Raw genomic sequence first — 17,515 nt, 5'->3', positions numbered from 1 at the left:
TGTTGCAGTTTCTGTCATTGCAGCTTTGTTGTGATTTTTATTGTGTTGGACTGTAAGTAGCTATAGATGTTATGAATATTTTTCTAATTCCCTTGATGATGAGTTTTCAAAGACAGTGACTGTTATCTGTGCACGTGGATTGATTTACAAGCTGTACTGTGGTAAGAACAGATTTCCAGCCTATTTTGGGCCAGGTGTCGACTCTGACTCTTTTTGTCACAGTACCTCAGATGTTAATTTGTGCTTGAGTAGAGGGAGAAAAAAAGGTAATACTATGTGATGATACTGCAGGAGTTTTAAAGAAGTTCAGGAATAGGAGAATACCTGCTTCAAGCCATGGGATGAAATGCCCTCGTATGAAATACCTTTGATAGGAAAGCTGTTCATCCAGGACAGGGGAAGGCAAAATGCCTGCAGCACATGTCAGGTAGTAAAAACCAACAGGTGTTTGGCAAGGGCAAATCATGCCATGCCTGACCTGAGGGCTTGCTTGGGTAGCTTAATGGTGCAAGGGCAGAGCAGTGAATGACAGACAGATCACTTGGAGGCCCTTAAAGGACCAGGTGACTTTAGTGAACACCCAGCATTGTGGGAAGTCCATAGGGTTTGTTTTCAATTAAACAGGACTTTCCCCTTGTGAACCTGTGCTGGCAACAACGAATGACTGCATTGTCTCTCAGGTATTTTTTAATAACTCCCAGAATGACCTCCCTAATTTTACCTGGCACTGAAGGGAGGCTGATAATTTGGAAGGAAATCCCTTTGTTGGAAAGGGGACTGGTTACTGTCGCAGAAAGGTTATCCTAGAGTAGGTTGCAGGAATTTTTTACAGCAGCACTCAGTCAGGGTGAGGAAGATGACTTCCTTTAGAAATGTGAGAAGCACTTGGACAGGTTTACTTTATTTAGATGATTTTAGTTTCAGTACTCGTTAGTGAAAATTTTCATGGTAATTATAATTGCATGAATAATGTAGTATTTTGAGTATGTATTTGAGGGTATAAAATACTCATTATTGCATGAATAATGAGTATTTTGAGGGTCAGGAGAGAGCTGTTACCTGGGCATATCAGTGTGAGATTTGCTTTGTTCAGAAAGGTTCTGTAAAATCAAGTTAGTTCATAAATCACCTACCTCACTTCATAAGAAGGCAAATTGTTGTCCTTTACCCCTGGAATAGGGAGGTGGTGCCCCTGTCTGGATTCCTCCCTCTCTCCCCGAATGTATGAACCACTATAAACCTCCGATTCACAGGTCTCCAACGTAGTGGCATGCACACCTTTGCCTGAACCATTTTCCTTTCCCCAAGCAGCATGTCGTTCGCTTCCTGAATGCACCATACCCTTCTTCCCTGAAGCTCCCATTCTGCTTGCTCTGGTGGAGATATTGCACATTACTAAGTTGCATGTTCTCACGGCTTCGGTGCAATTTAGTGTGTGCGATACTTTCACATGAGTGCATGCACACGGGTATGGCTGTGGCTTAAAGTTACTGCAGCTTTCAGTTTTGGTGGGGCCTAGTTACATTGTGAAATAGTCTTAAACCGAGAGCAGTATTTTGAGTGGTGTCTTGAAACATGTGTTAGTGGAAGTTTGTTCTGTAATGCCAGGAAGATGAGTACTGTTTGTTTTCAGTTTGAGAAGGGTTATCATTATTTGCTTCATTTTCTTCATTTGCCACATACACCTCAAACTTGATTAGATTCTTCATTGGTTATATAAAAGTAATTTCAAATATTGGGTGTTTCTAAAGAGGACACAGTATTCATATTCTTAACTGAAATTTTCCAGAAAGTCAAAGAGAGATTCATTATGAAGAAAACCTATGGTGCCTTGATGGCTGAAATAGGTTCTTAATGCATTTCCAACTTTTATGTATTAATATTTAAAGAGATCTAAAATGAGCTACCATGCAAATAAACAAAAAAGCTGTTGAAGCATCTAGCTGGTTTGCTCCGGCACCCCAGCAGTAGTGGTGGAGAAAATGAGATGGTGATACAATTCCCACAGAAAACAATAATCTTCCAGCATGTTAAGCTAATGCTTAAAAAAAGCAAAATGTGTGATTTTGTTTGTTTTACTGCAAGAGTAATAATGTCTTTCAGCTTAATTTTTCCAAGATGACTGTTAACTGACTGGATTTTTTGACTGAGCTTTTGCATGCAGTGTATGTTCTTTAGCAGCAAGAGTATCTCTTGCAGAAATCTCCTTTGTCACAGGAATGCATTTAACAGGACCTTCCTGAAATTTTATAAGCTCTACTTATCACATATGTTACGAGATGGGAATAGAAATGAAAATTATTCTGCTTTAATGAAATAATTTTCTAGTGTAAAACTGGGAATTGCATGTACTTTTTAATTACGTGGAGGAAAGGAAAGCTTCAACTGAGCTACTGGAGAGAAAAAAAAAGGTAGTGTAGTGTATAAATCTAGAGGAAATGCTGCAATATTTCAGTACATTTGCAGAACCAAACGGAGAGTAACTGTAACCTGATTATCCTAGTGGGACAGATAGTAGTATTTATCGGCTGAATGTTTTAGTAGCAATAACCCAATAACCATATGACTCGCTTGTAGCACTGTATTAGTCTTAAATATTGTCCTCTGCAGAAAAAGGATTTGCCTTTACCAGTATTTCCTTTTTCTTTTATACTGAATTGTTCTTACTAAACACATCTGTATGTGTATTGCTTTACATACAAATGATTTTTAAAAGTTAAAGAATAATTCAAAGAATACTTCAGAAAATAATGGATTTGCTCATGCTTAATCTTCACTCTTTTTTTCCGAATTTACCTGAAACTGTGAAAAAATGTTCATTATTGTACACACATAATTTGAGTCAAGGATATCACAGAGTCTGTAGGAATTTTACAGTTTACTACTCTTGATTCATGAGATTATGTAAGTGCATAATCAGATGCTGTAACAGTCTGTTCTCTGTGCCATGCACATTGTATATAGCAAGTGTATTTTCAAACACATTGACAGGATATTGAGGGCTTCCTTATTTTATATGAGGCAGTGCCAATATTCTGCTGTTTGCTTCTTTCATATTGCAGATGGCGCATTCTGTATATTCTAACAGCAGTTTCTGTCAGTGCATTTTTGTAATTCGTAATTCTGTGACTGTCCAGTTTGTTTAAGACTGAAGGTGTCTGTAAACACATAGAGGATGTGGGTTGGCTGTGTATGCGCACATTTGCCCACACTCTTTACAAATAACGTAACTACAGTGTCTTAGATACTAGTCCTCTAATTACATGTTGCACTTACGAATTAAATATGTATGCTGCTGCTTCTACAACACCAACTTTTTAAAACAGTTATTTGTATGTCAGAACTTACAGTCTGTATTTAAATTAAAGTTTAGTTGGTGTGACACAGACTCTATCAGTAAAACCAGTGACAATTAATTTGCATCTCAGATTCGGTTGAGCCGGTTAGTTTCTCTCTTTGCTTCTAAGGCAGGCCTAGAATGTAACTGGGAGGGATGGAAAGACAAAGGTTGCTGAAATAATTGTTACATGTATAGGGAAGAGGTCTTCTACCTGGCCTTTCTAACAATAAAGGGATGCTATGAGATTTCTTTTTAGTATAACGTATTGCAGGATTCTATGCTCGTGTATCAAATAACTCTTTTTGTGTATATGTAAGATTGGAGTATATATTATTATAAACTTGGTTAGGTTTCTGCTATTTAAAATACAGATTTATTGTAATGTAATAAAGCAGCATGGAGGCCAGTATAAAGCTGCAGGATTTCCTGACATTTTAAAGATTTAACATCACAGCTTTAATTTTTTTACTTTTTTGTCATATTATGACAAATTATAAGGTCAATCCATTATTTATTCACTCCACCAGCGTAAGCAATCAGAATGCCCTCTTCTCTATGCCTGTGATTCATAATCTTATAATAGCAAAAATCTGAACAGACTGGTAGTTTCTTAGGATAAGACTGAAATGGATCTCGAGCTTTATTGAGTCCAGGTAGCTGTTTCTCTCATTCATGCACTTTTCAGGCTAAAATGGGGATCTAAAAGAATTGCATCCTTACAAGCAGTGTGGAGAATAATAAATGTTCAATGTACTGTGCCCACTGCATGCTGAAAGCTAAGAAAGGCTTGAGCAAGGCAAGAGGGGAAGACGGACTGTATAGCTGAGCAGCAGAGTAACAAAGGCCAAGGAAATGAGAAGCTACCCTTTCAAAAGCTGCCATTTTAGCTAAATGAAGAAAATGGATCATCAACTTTAGCAAATAAAAATAGGCTGAGGGCAGGGGGGAGGTGATTCAGTTGCTGAAAGCTCCACAAAATGTTATTAAACCAAAACACCTTTTTCCATATGCAGCAGGAGCCAGAAGCACTCGGGGGGGCTGAGGGATGACAAGAATACTCAGCAACCACAGGGCTGTTGCAGGCTGTTGCAGCCTGTTGCGGGGCAGGGGGGTAAATGGATGCTGTGTTGTTTGTTGCTGTGAAGGTGAGTGGAGGGAGTCACATTGTAAAGGCCTTCTTATGGCCAGCTGCAGCAGGATCAGAAATTAAAGTGGCTGTGTAAGAGGTTATAGAAGAAACAGACAGAAAATGAGCAATAGGAAATTACTGAGAGGGGATGAGACTGACTCACCCAGCTAAACTCAGGGCCAAAATTAAGAAAAGCAATGTTCTTTTTCTGCCCGTTAAGTACAGACATGTCAGCTGAACATCAGTACAGTGCAACTTAGTAAGCAGTAAAGGACATACCAGCACCTGGTGAATATGATTTAGTTGGAGTTTCCACAGAGAGAGGTCTGCCTTACTCTTCATGTTTTTTTAAGAGTTCAGCAAGCAAGGCCACTCATAAGTTGATCTGTCTACTATGTTCTACTGAAGTTTCATAAAGGCATTTTACAGCATCTCTTTCCAAAGACTTTCAAGGAAATTAAGTAGTGATGAGATAACATGGAAGGTTTCTTCAGGGATAAATAATCATTTAAAATATAAGAAACAGAGGACAGCAGTAAATGATGGTTTTGAGGTAAGGGCCTCTGATATTGCATCTATTCATAATTGCCTTGGGAAAGAAGTAGCAAGGGATGCCTCACTGATGCTGGTAAACTAGTTTGAGCTAGTAAAGATAAGGGCTGATTGTGGAATTGCAGCAGGATTATAGATAAATTCAGTTAGAAGACAGCAGTGTCTTCTGCTGGGGGATAAAATGACTTATGAAATACCATGTAGATGAAAGTGATGCATGAGCGTGAAAACCAAGCCTAACTTCACACATAAACGGATGGCCTCTGTGCTGTCTTGTTACCACTTGGGAGCTGTATTTTCAGGTAGGCATGCTGGCTCAATGCTTGGTTATACTTAAAAGACCTCTGCAGGTATATTAATCATTAAGCTTTGTTACAACAGACTCAGACAACAGAAATACACAATATTACTTTCATTGTGTGAATCTGTGGTTTGCCTGTCCCCTGGATTACTGCATGCCATTCTGATTCTTGCATCTCAGAAAGCTTAAGAGTGTAACATAACTGATTAGAAGAATGAAGTTAACCATCAGTTTAAGTGTGAGGAATGACTGAGCTGATTAGGACTCTTCAGCCTGGAAAAAGGATGTTACATAAATGAGGTTTGCAAGATCAGAACCAGTGTGAAAAGGATGACTGAGAATGAAAGGATGAAAAGGATGATTCCTCATGGTCTGTTCCAGCATAAAATCTTGGGATCATTAAAAGCAAGGTTTAAAAAAATCAGAAAAGTGTGTTGGTTCATGCAACAGGCAGTTGACATGGGGAGGTCCTGCCAAAGAATGTTGAAGTTGCAGTAACTTGCAGAATTGGACAGGGCTAAGAATAATGCTCCATCCCTGGCAGTGTTCAAGGCCAGGCTGGACAGAGCCTTGAGTGACATGGCTTAGCGTTAGGTGTCCCTGCCTATGGCAGGGGTGATGGAACTAGATGATCCCAAGGTCCTTTCCAGCCCTAACTATTCTATGATTCTATGATTCAGACAGCCTGCATAGGGTTTATGATATCCCCTAAGGTGGAAATAAGAGTCGGGAAAATGTTCAGAGGGATTGTTCAATATGTTTGTCCTATTTCTTCTGTTGCCTTAATGTCCACTTCTGATCTCTACTAAAGATGGAATGCTGGCTAGACAGACCATTGGTCTGAACTAGTTTGGTTTTTCATACGTTATGTTCCAAGAACCATTTTAAGAACAGTTAGGTGTCGCACTTAGTAAGCATTATGGTCTCCTCATGGTAACAAACTGGAAATGTTAGAAACAGTTGATTCACAAATAACTAATGCTTTCAAACATGCTCCTCAGAAGAATAATTGTAAGTTTATGTGGTCTGTGTGACTGCAATGAGCCCAAATAGTCATTAAAAATAATTACAGATATTATGAGTAAAAAAAAAATCAAATGCAATTGAATTGCAAAAAAATAATCAAATGTAGAATTTCTTACAATTTGGACTAAATGTTAATTGTTCTTTTTCAGAGGATATAGATGTTTCTCTGTTAGAGAAGCAAGCCTGTTTGCTGCTGTGTCCTTTGGACTAGCCAAAGGACAAAGGTCTAAAGTTTTTGTACATTTGCTGGAGCCCTGTCTTTCCTTGAGAGGTGCAATATTTGCATCATTTACAGCATCTCAAGGACCTGTGCTCTGTTCAAGACTGTATCACTTGATCTGATTAGTGTCATTGCTGGCCTCTGTATGTTGGAGCTGTTACCTGTCTTTGTTCAGTTGTATTGTTCCTAAGGAGAAATTAATTTCAACAGCAAAACTGTTGAAATCTTGTCATGGAGTAATCTCTGAGGATGATTTGCATATTTATATTGCTCCTGAGATGATCTTGCTCTGTCAAGAAACACTTACTGTTACTTCTGCTTTATTCGTAGCTGGAATATATCTTAGTGCCCTTTGTTTGTTTTCCTGTATAGTTTGAAACTAAAAAATAATGAGGGTCTTTTTTATTCCTGAAAGAACAGAACCCTTAAAGAGAATCAACAGCTTAAGGGTTTTTTTGCAACAGGACTCCTTTGAGTCATTTAATTTGTCAGCATTCTCCCAGTGATTGCTTGAGACTTGGGGGATCGTTGTAGAGGAATACTTCAGTCCTTTTTGAGATAATAGCTGTCCTTTGATTGTCAGTGGCAGCTCATCTTTGCAGTGGATTTTGGTGGTGTTTGAAGGAAGAAAATGAGTTACTTGGTTTTGAAGTTATGGTGGCAGAGGCTGTTAGTTTCAGTTAGGATAAGGTAATGCTATTGTCCAAGGATGAGTCCCTGCCCTCCAGCCGCAAATGTGCCGGCTTCTTTCCTGGTGGGAGCACAGCTATTTATGCCATTGCTCTAGGAGTTGGATGGGTAGTAGAGAGCTGAGCTGGTTAGTTAAAACTAACCCAGCAAAAAACAATTATCAGGTGAATTCGTTGTAAATAACTTCATGGCACGTAAAAGAGATCATGGTGTCAGGTCACAAAGGAAGGGTGATCTGAGGCAGAAATGAATGCTCAAGAACAGGGGAATGGGAGGGCTCTTTTCTTGTGGCAGCTTTGAATTAACCTGATTTGAAATAAATTGTGAAACTGTGCTGTGAAGTTTGGAACGCACTGTATTTGCCCTTATACCTTGAGCCCTCTACTTTTAAGATGTAAGGGTTTTATTCTAGATGATCTTAAGGTCCTTTTCAACCCTAACTATGATGATTCCCTGCTATAGGATTCTGTGATTTTATGATTTTCAAAAGAAGTTGAATGGAGTTGCTTACAGCATCAATTCAAATTGGTTAGCTCCATATACAGGAAAACTTTGCAACAAAGATACGGTACAACCCTTGTAATGTCTACTTAGAGAACATGGGAGAATAACAAACATGACTTGTGTAAAGAAGGTGACAAAAAAGTGAAATTGTCTTTTTTTTTATAGTATTTTTGGCCTAGAGTGTTCCTGTTACCAGACTTGTCTTTTAATTGAATTGCAAACTGCTGTGTGGCTTGTGAAGTGTTTTGTAGGGTATTTAGGGAAACGTTAATTCTTGCAAACATTTCCAAAGACAAATACTGCTTTTGACTAGTTTTTACTCTAATGCGTATTCAGCAGCCAGGGTCAATATGCCTTCATTATAAATTTTGCATCGTAACCAGTAACTCTCTTCTGAACTTATTATATGCTTACTCTAATCTTTCTGGAAACTCCAATTCTCATCGTTTAAGCCCATATGCTTTGCTTTTCTCCATTGCTCTAGAGAGCAGAGAGATGCAGAAAATCAGATTAACTCTGAGGTCAAAAAATGAATACTGTGAGTTGAAGAGCTCTTTTCACCTGGGCTTCTTGCAGCATTAGGTTGCAATTTTGGGAATTTCACTGTGTTTTGCTGAGTGTGAACAGACCTTGCCTGCAGGCTCTGTGAAGTGAACCTGAATTCAGGCGGACACAGATGAATGTAAACTTCAGTAGAAGCAGAGGGGAAGCTGTAGACTTTTTATGGGATATCAGTAAAAGAGGGGAAAAAAAATCCACTAAAACTCACAAAACCCATAAAATGAAGAGGTGTTGCTTTCCCTTTTGAAATCCACAAGAAAATTCCCTAGCTCCTTAGTGAAGTAGAAAGAAATTTAACAACAAAAAATACTTAGGCGAGCTATGCAGAAACATTTGGCAATTTTACAGAAGTTTCTTAATTTTTAATCTGAATAGTGTGAAGTATGACCCTTGTCCTCTTTTGTTGTTTTATTATTTTATTTATATGCTTTTCAAAGCTTAGTAAAATGGAATATGTATGTGTAAGTATGCCTTACACCAAAGTGCTCATAAATTACACATTTGCAGATGACAGTTCCTGCAGGTAAAGTGGTTCATCCAGATACAGTGCCAAAGTGAGACGTGAGCAGCAATTGGATTTTCTGATTTCTGGAACATACAATTACTCTTGTATATAAAAGGAAGCTGCATGTATGCCAATAATGTATTAAGAGATGGAATGAATTTACTGTCATAATTGCCCCAGGAAGGTCTCCATTTTACAGAGGGTAATAAATTCATTTAGCATTTGCACTAGCATACTACATCATTTTGAAGATGTAGAGTAGCGGAGGCATGCTGTTGATGAAAGTTCTGGTTAGTGTTTTCAGTCTATAGACTTTAAGGGATGATTCTTAATTTTTTTCCTACAGAAGTAACAAATGTGAGTCTTGAGAGACTTAAGGGAGTTCTCTTGGGCCACACTCGCCACAAATTAGGATCCCCTGTGCTTTTTTTTTCTGGCTAGCTGGAACAAAGGTGAAGAGAGGAGGAAAATGAAATTAGGTATAGCCCCTTCGCTTCTGCTTGACAACTGGCACCTCACAGCTGCTCAGTGCTGTGTAATGCCTTCTCCTTCCAGCTTGCTAGTTGTTTGTGCTAGATGCAAGGAGCTAGAGAGATGCTGTACTGTTCTACGTCTTTCAGAGGTACATGCTTTTTTGCTAGTGAAATATTTTATGTATCAACTTGCAGAATGACATCAAACCAAGCCATCCCTGATGGTTCGTGATGAATTTTTTTGTTGCTCACTTAGTGCATCTGTAATGAGTAATGGTCTTAACAGTGTAAAATTTTCTTACAAAGCTGCATGACTACAGCAGCAAAAGACATGGCAGAACTTGAATTTAAATTTGACTAGAATCCAGCTAAGGGTAAAAAAAAATAATGCTTGTCAGAAATGAAATGTGAAAACTGTAAATTAGTCAATTTTGGATGTTTTCTTATGAATGAGAAACAGTTTTGCAGTTATACCCTAACAGAGTTAAATTCACAGCAGTTTTCTCTGGCTGTTGGTCTTTTTTTTTTGGGTTGCTGTCTTCCTTTTGGTTACAATAATGAGACTGTCTTCCCTTCTTTTATAGTCTCTGGGGGAAAATCTAAAATAACCGATTAAAAGTAAGTCTTTCCTGTGATTGTAGATACATATTTTAATTTCAGGTGAAGCTGATGCTTCATTTACCTGCCTCAAGCCAGAGGCCTGTTTCACCTCGTGTATGCTGATGTGTATTTTTGGGGCATTCTCACAGAAGTTGTTAAGACCCTGTTAATTTAACTGCAGTAGAGAAAACACCTTTATGGGAAATACAAGGAGATACTTAAGGACAGGTTTATATATTTTAAGGATACAACATAAAAGGATATGTTTATATATTTCTGACAACTGAGATGTATTTGTGCCACAGTTCCTGGTTTTTTGATAGGGAAAAGATTTACTCAAAAATGTAGATTTAATTCTTCTTTCTAACAAGTTGTTCTGGATATGCTTGGTTTTTTTTCTCTTTTTGGTTTTGTTTTGAAAGGACCTGACAAGTCGCATTAAAATGTTGAAAACTTGGTGTCAACAATGACGAGTTTCAGAAGTTGAGATACCTTCTTTATAGTGCAAAGGGATTTCTGTGGGACAGGTCTAAGATCTAAGAGACCAACAAGACAATGGAAGTTGGCTTGACAAAAGCATAAGGGTTTAGTGAGAACAAATGTGTCTTTAGTGCAGCAGAAGTTATGTTTTCAGCTGTGTTATTTGTGGCATTAATGGCTTTGCAGTTTTCAAAAACAGCTTGTGTGTATCTTTATAGTTCCTAGGATCTTATTGCCCATAAAATTTAACAGAGTTTCTTTAATTGTTTTAGAGGTGTGTTTGATGCTTCTCTCAAAATGGCTGGGTTCTATGGACTCTACACTTGGCTGACTCACACTATATTTGGGATTAACATAGTCTTCATACCATCTGGTAAGAATTTGAACAATTACAATTATTTTTAGATAATATGATTACATACATATTGTACAAGATAAGTGTGATTAAATACTGCTGATAAGATTAGTCTTGAAGTTATTTTTAGGAGTGGCCGTGTGCAGAGTGAAGTCACTGATTGCTATCCTACCCCTGTGCCTTGCCTTTTTCTGTTTTCACAGCACGTCCCCTACCAGCTATTTTACTTCTCCTGTCTGTTCCTTTTGTAGGATATAATTCTCCCTTCTGTTCAGTCCAAGTCTTTCCAGGTTTTAACTTCATTCTGCGTGCCTTGTTTTTTGTTTCTTCTGTAGTTGACAGGTGCTGATTTTTCAAGATGCCTAAATTCAGGAAGACATGGTATCATGAAAATGCATGATGGAGGCGTGATGCTTGTTCTCAGTATTGTTGCCTGACTATATTACCAGCCTCTGGTTTTCCTTTGTTCTTTAATCTTAGGTTTAGAAGTGGCTGAACAGTTTTCACTGGAAAATCTTCTCCTCTGTTCCTCTTTTGCTTCTCTTCCACTAAAAATAATCTAATAATAGTAAATTTGAAATGCTGAAATTTCATGTACAAGGGAACAAGAAGGAAAGTCATAAAGCAACAAAACCCAGGATAATAAGAAATGGCTCTGTTAGAAAGTGCAACTACTTAAAGGCACTGGTTGTTGTTACACCTACTTAGAAGGCAGCTGTTCTTTTTCTTTCAGCTACATATGAATCTTAAAAGTTTTTGCTTTCTGGTTAATGAAACCAAAAATGAGAAAAAAAACCTCTTAATTATTCATGTTGTGTTCATTCCTGTTGCATTAAATTAGAATGGCAGCAGTACAGCATCACTTTAGATTTCAACAGGTATTTGTATAATTTGTATGTTTAGAAGGGCATACTCCTGTGTGTACATGTGTATACAGAAATACGTGTCATGGATTTTAGATTTGTGTGGTTTTTCCCAGTCCTAGCTGCATTGTTATGGTTTAATGCAGGGGATGTGGTAAGTATAAAGAGACTTCTGCTTGTATGTTTTCTTGCACACAGTTGATAATTTGTAACTGTATAAAAGTTTGAAATATGTATGACTGGTATAGCTGTCATTTTTTCTGAATTGGTGCCTCTTTTGGAAGTAACTCCTTATGACTGGCAGTTGGTGAAGCTTTTTGGTATGGGGAATAGCATAATTTTCTTTTTTTTCCTTAAACAACAGCTATAAAATACCAAGAGATTTATGTAGCACTTCTTCAGTATCTTATTTACAACAGTTGATAGAAGTGGGACTACTGGTGTGGCAGAAGCATCAGAATTTAACTGTAAATGTATTTGTGAAATACATTTCTCTGTTTTTTTCTCACCTTTGCTTCTGTGTGCTCTAGCATTAGCAGCAATCCTTGGAGCAGTGCCGTTTCTGGGGACATACTGGGCAGCCATCCCTGCAGTCCTAGATTTGTGGCTTGTGCAAGGACAGGGGTGCAAAGCCATTTTGCTCTTGGTTTTTCACCTCTTGCCAACCTACTTTGTAGACACAGCAATTTATTCAGATATATCAGGGTAAGTACATTGGAGGCTTTTTAAAGTTAGCGTTGTAAAAATGATTAATGGTGATTGACACTTTAATTTCTGAAGCATGCAGACGGTGTCTCCAAGCATAGGAATCACCTTATAGTAAGAAGTCCTTCTTCCTAAGTGCCTTTACTTTGCCAGGCCTCTTTTCTGTGGACTTTGTCACTTGAAGTTGTGAACTTGTTCTCAAAGTCAGCAAAATCAACTGCTTTGGTTGGCAAAGTAATTCTAAGAATGCCTTCGAAATTAGTCATTGACTAAAGGTGTGCAGTATTTCCTTTACCTCACCTATAGCCAGGTGATGCTGCAGAACAAACAAGAAATCCATGAGCTAGTTAGGGACCTGAGAAAAAACACTTCAGTTTTTCAGACTGGATTGTGAGAAATGTGAGGATTTGTTTGAAACCAGCCTTTGTGTTGTGTCACCGCACCCCAGTGTAAGAGGCTATTGATTATGGATTGATATTTAAATGTGTTGAGACAGATAAAATTGCAAAACCAGAGACAGGCTTCTGCAGAGCCAGAAGCCAGTGCTGTTTTCCTGTTGTGGGATGTAGGCACAGATTGCTTGAAAAAATCTTGCTAGGTGTTTGACTGCCTCTATTGGCATTAAATGTCTCCTAGTTTCAGCTTTGAGATTGTACACAGAAAAACGAACTCCAGACTGTGCAAAGCAAGACATGTTCACAGCCATGTACAGAACAGATGGAAAGTTGTACTCCTCTAGTTTACTGTCTTGATCATCAGAAACAATTCTGGTAAACTGAATTGAGGATTTCGTGGTCCAGACTTAGTTATATGCCAGTACTAGTCCTTCATTTGTGATGATTTTTATTACAGTAGAGTTAATGTAGAATAAGGACACTAAGTGCTTCAGTTCTGTGTTGTTTGAAACTAATATTTTTGTTCACAAGATATGATTACAGTGAACAGATAGACCTAATGATATGTACAATATTAATACTAATTTTCATTGACTGTGACACTAGTTCTTTTGCATGAATTAAAGCTAATGGGTGAAGTATAATCAAATTAGGACTTTTTTCCAACAATAAATTGTAGGTACATTTAAGGCTAGTAGCTATTTAACCAGACAATAATTCTTCTTATTATTAGAATACATTTTTTGACTGTAGGGGATGCAGGCTCTGTTTACTGTCCAGAAAATACATGTGGCAGGAATAGATTTTCTGACAGTGGAGCAAAATTGTATTTTTCTCATTAAATAGAACAGTAAGCATCATGCTGTCTTGTAGATTAGATTAAATATATTTTAAATAGCTATAATTAGGTTATGCAGGGTTTTCCAAATGCATTAAACTTATACTGTAGTCCTATTTCATCGAATGATCTGTTGTTTAATTTAGCAAACTAGCCAGAAGAATGTTTAAACTGATGCAGAGGCTGGATAAAGTTTAGAAATGAATCATGTGTCTACTGCTGAAGAAATCAGTTCCCTCAGAAAAACAATCTGGCATTACCAGTAGGTTAGATTGGATCTAGGTAAGATATGATTGAGGTGTATATGATGTTACAGGTCTCATTCCACACACAATTGCAATGAAGGCAAAGACTGCCAGTGTGGGAGTTGAATAGAAGTCAGGACCATAGTAGAAATCTGGCTGAGACTGCTGTAGGTCTATACTAGCTGGTATTTTCACTCCCTTACGCTCAGAATTTAGAGTAAGTTCCTGAAAATTGGGTGCTAAGTTTCAACTGTACCTTTTCTTATGTAATTCCATATTAGCATAATTATTTTAACTATAAAGATTAAGCATGATAAGCAGGTTTTGTGTAACTGCTCTTGATAGGATTCATGTGACTCACCCGAACTGATAACATGGAAAAGAACAGTGCATGGCTTACTTGCTGCCATAATAGCTTATACCAAAAGCTCCATTGGCCTCAACTTTCCAGTAAATATATTCATAAAAATCTGGGTCTGTTTTTCATCTGAAAACATTAAAAGCCTAATGATAACAAGCACTCAGTCTGAGAGGGTGTTTTATAACAAAATGAGAAGACATGACTGTGTATTTAAATAATGTATGCTGTTCTTTGAAAGGTGCAATGCAAGTTGCTATCATAGTGTAAATTAGTGTGTTTTCTCAGGGCATTCATAGTGCATGTTTCTAGTTGTCTTAAAAATTTAACAATTCTTGACCATAAGGCATGAACAGTCTTTGTAATCATCATCTTTCCATTTTCAAAATGGAAATATTTTTGCCATTAACTCCTTCAGACATTCTTCAGCAGATGTCTATAAAGTAGCTGCTCCATTGTGGATATTTACCAGCATTATGTGCTACAATACACTGTTTGATCTGTTGTGCAAATAGAACACAGACTACAGCTTGGAATATTTGTGCTGTTAGTCAAACAGCAGATAAGTGAAACTATGGTATCTATAGCTAGCTATGTAGTTTTCTAAGCTCAGTAAAACTTTGTGATTAATTCACATTTCATAATTGAGAGTATTGTTTGTTGTTCTTAATTTAATTCTGTTCTTTTTGTGCCATCATTCCAGAGGTGGCCATCCTTACCTGACGGGTCTTGCAGTAGCTGGTGGAGCATACTACCTGGGGCTGGAAGGAGCCATTATAGGACCAATTCTACTTTGTATACTTGTGGTTGCTTCCAACATATATAGTGCCATGTTGGTGAGCCCAACAAATTCAGTGCCCACTCCATCACAATCACCATGGCCATTACAGATTTACCGGTAAGTTATAAATGTGTTACATGTATATGTTACGTTTTTACATAGATCAGCATGTGTACATATAGGTAAAGAGAGTGTATGCCTGAGTTTTGTATAAAAGCGTGCATATACATGTACATGCCTGTTGAAGTATTTGGAGAGGATTCAGCTATCTCATATTCTAGAAATAAAAATTATGGTAAAGTAAAATACTCACTGGAACTTGTAAACTTGAAATGTTTGTTTAATGTCACTCAGCTTCTTATGGAACGCTCTTCCAAAAAGTTCAGGAGATAACAGAACATCCTTTTTTCTGTGTAAAACTGTTCTGAATGGCTATCTAGTAGTCAGTACTCATTGTTATTATTAAGAGGTCTGCCTATAAATACTGCATTTCTGTGTTACTGTACAATACTGTAAAATCTAAATAAGCATACTTGAATTTAACAAATGAGATATTATATTGCATTATTCTATTAAAAGTATGGTCTTGATTAGCCCCTTTATTGAAATTACCAAATGTGGAATACAGATGTATATCTTTAAACTACAGTTAAGGAATGTGCTGAATAAACTCCTAGTTGAATAATTATAGTTGGAATTCATATCATGAAGTTATTAACGACAGTAGCCATTTTAGTGTCTCTACTGTCTTGTTCAATTACATAGGTTAGCTCATTATACATACATCTTAAAGAGGTTTCTGTGCTTGTCAAAAATGATCCTTTGCTTTATTCACATGAATAATGTTGCCATCTCTCATACGGGTAACTTAAGAGGAAGAATACTAATTGGAACTATCTGTAGTCTCTGACTTGTAGAATTTATGTTCCAAGATGGCGTAGATAGAGCTTCCCAAAGTACGTAGAAAAAATTGCGTGTGTATTTGATTCCTGTTTAATTCGTAGGAAACTAGATCAGATCACTGAACAGATTTTTTCTTTTTTCTTTATCCTCCCTCCCCCCCAGCTCATCTAGAGAGAGTCCTGAAGAGATTAAAATGGCTGCAGAGTGATGAAGGTGCTGTGCTGCATCTCATCAGCATGAGTGAATCACTGTCTTCTGTCTGGAGTTCCAACAGTCATGGCCTTCTGTCCCTTTCCAGCTGTGCCTAGGGGCAGCTCACAAGGAAGCACAGCAGCATAGCTTGGGTTTTAACAGAAAGTACTTCTTAAACTTCTTGAGCTGGCCTTACGTTATTGTGCACTTTGCCTTCTCAGGAGAGAATGTCTACTTCCCATGGCTTTGCATACCAACACACAGTTCAGCTGCCTTGTTGAACGCCTTGAAGACTTTTGTCTTCATAAAAAGAATAGTTAAAGAGGACAGGTATATCCACTGGAGTAGTAATCTTGTCTGCAAAAATGACTAACTTGGCTTTTATTTATTGGGCTATTTGTGTTATTAAATTGTAGTAGCTTTAAAGAAAGCTAATTCCAAAGTAATTTATTTTCAGTTAATCTGGTGGCAAAAAAAAGGTGTAAACCACTATTGATAAATGAGAGTATAATTATTTGCTGCTCCTCTCTTTAGAGGCTTTGACCATCATCTGTAACTCATAATAACACTATACGCACTGAAATTTAATGTTGTTAGAGGCTGATATTTCTAATATTTTCCTGAAATGAGTAGACATGCAAATTGTTAAATGTGAGTTTTCCTCATATTGCAATAGGAAGACTTATTTAAATAGTTTGAATCTTTTCCTTATTTGCAGTGAAATCTGTTAGTATTTTGCTGTTTACCCACCATCCCAGTGGAGTCATCGGGTCAACTAAACTTAAAGACCTTAAATGTTTCAGGCAGGGGTAATGTACCTCATCTGTTCATCTGGAAGTCACATCTGCTTCCAATAGTAGGAAGAAGTTGAATGGGGATTGTTGAATGTTGTTTTTGAAGTTCTGTGGCAGAGGTCAAACTTTTCAAATTTATTTCCAAAGAGGAAGGGGAAAGAGCATGAATTTTGGTTTAGTTTAGTTTGAGTTGGTTTTTTTTTCCCCTGTAGGCCCCTGGCCAAATATCATAATAAGATATATCTTATATATTAAGACAAATCTCAATAATAAATGGAGTTCTTAAAGTTCTGAAATGGTGTGTTACCTAGGTCACAGCATCAAACTCCTCTAGTGCTTTTCTTCCATATGTAATTTTGCTTAAATTGCAGTTTCAGTGACATTTAAGGCCTGTTGTATTGATTGTTGAAATACTTTGACACAATGGATCTTTATAAATGTGTGCTTCCTATGAATAGGAAGTAGGGGGGTTGGTAGAAATTTCATACTTGAACAGCTTTTCCACAAATCCAGTGAGGGCCATGGGTACAAAGTAGCAGACACACATGCTTAACCAAAGAACTCCCTTCCAGTTTTAGTAATGTCTCTTCAATTTATGTCAGAGTTTGACTGATAAAGAGTTATACAAGATCCAGGCAAGTCTTGCATTTATTGTTGGTGGTAATGCAACTGTTGGAGCAAAAATCTGTCATCTAGGGATAAGAA

General features: G+C 37.4%; 1 protein-coding gene across 3 annotated transcripts in view; it reads left to right on the top strand.

The window, feature by feature from the left end:
- Positions 1 to 17,106, top strand: part of TMEM245 (transmembrane protein 245) — a 75,671-nt gene extending 58,565 nt beyond the window's left edge. For all 3 annotated transcript variants that reach the window (XM_061344283.1, XM_061344282.1, XM_061344281.1), the window contains 4 exons: positions 10,654 to 10,754; positions 12,130 to 12,304; positions 14,844 to 15,038; positions 15,987 to 17,106. In XM_061344283.1, coding sequence (XP_061200267.1) covers positions 10,654 to 10,754; positions 12,130 to 12,304; positions 14,844 to 15,038; positions 15,987 to 16,032 — 517 coding nt within the window. In that variant the 3' untranslated portion in view covers positions 16,033 to 17,106. The remainder of the gene's footprint in view (positions 1 to 10,653; positions 10,755 to 12,129; positions 12,305 to 14,843; positions 15,039 to 15,986) is intronic.
- Positions 17,107 to 17,515: the final 409 nt, after the last annotated feature.

Source organism: Neopsephotus bourkii, unplaced genomic scaffold (assembly GCF_033783945.1).
Source record: "Neopsephotus bourkii isolate Nb327-2 ecotype Australia unplaced genomic scaffold, CSIRO-AGI_Nbou_v1 NB_207, whole genome shotgun sequence".
In the NCBI taxonomy this organism is placed as follows: Eukaryota; Metazoa; Chordata; class Aves; order Psittaciformes; family Psittacidae; genus Neopsephotus; species Neopsephotus bourkii.
This window is presented reverse-complemented; position numbering and strand designations above follow the sequence as displayed.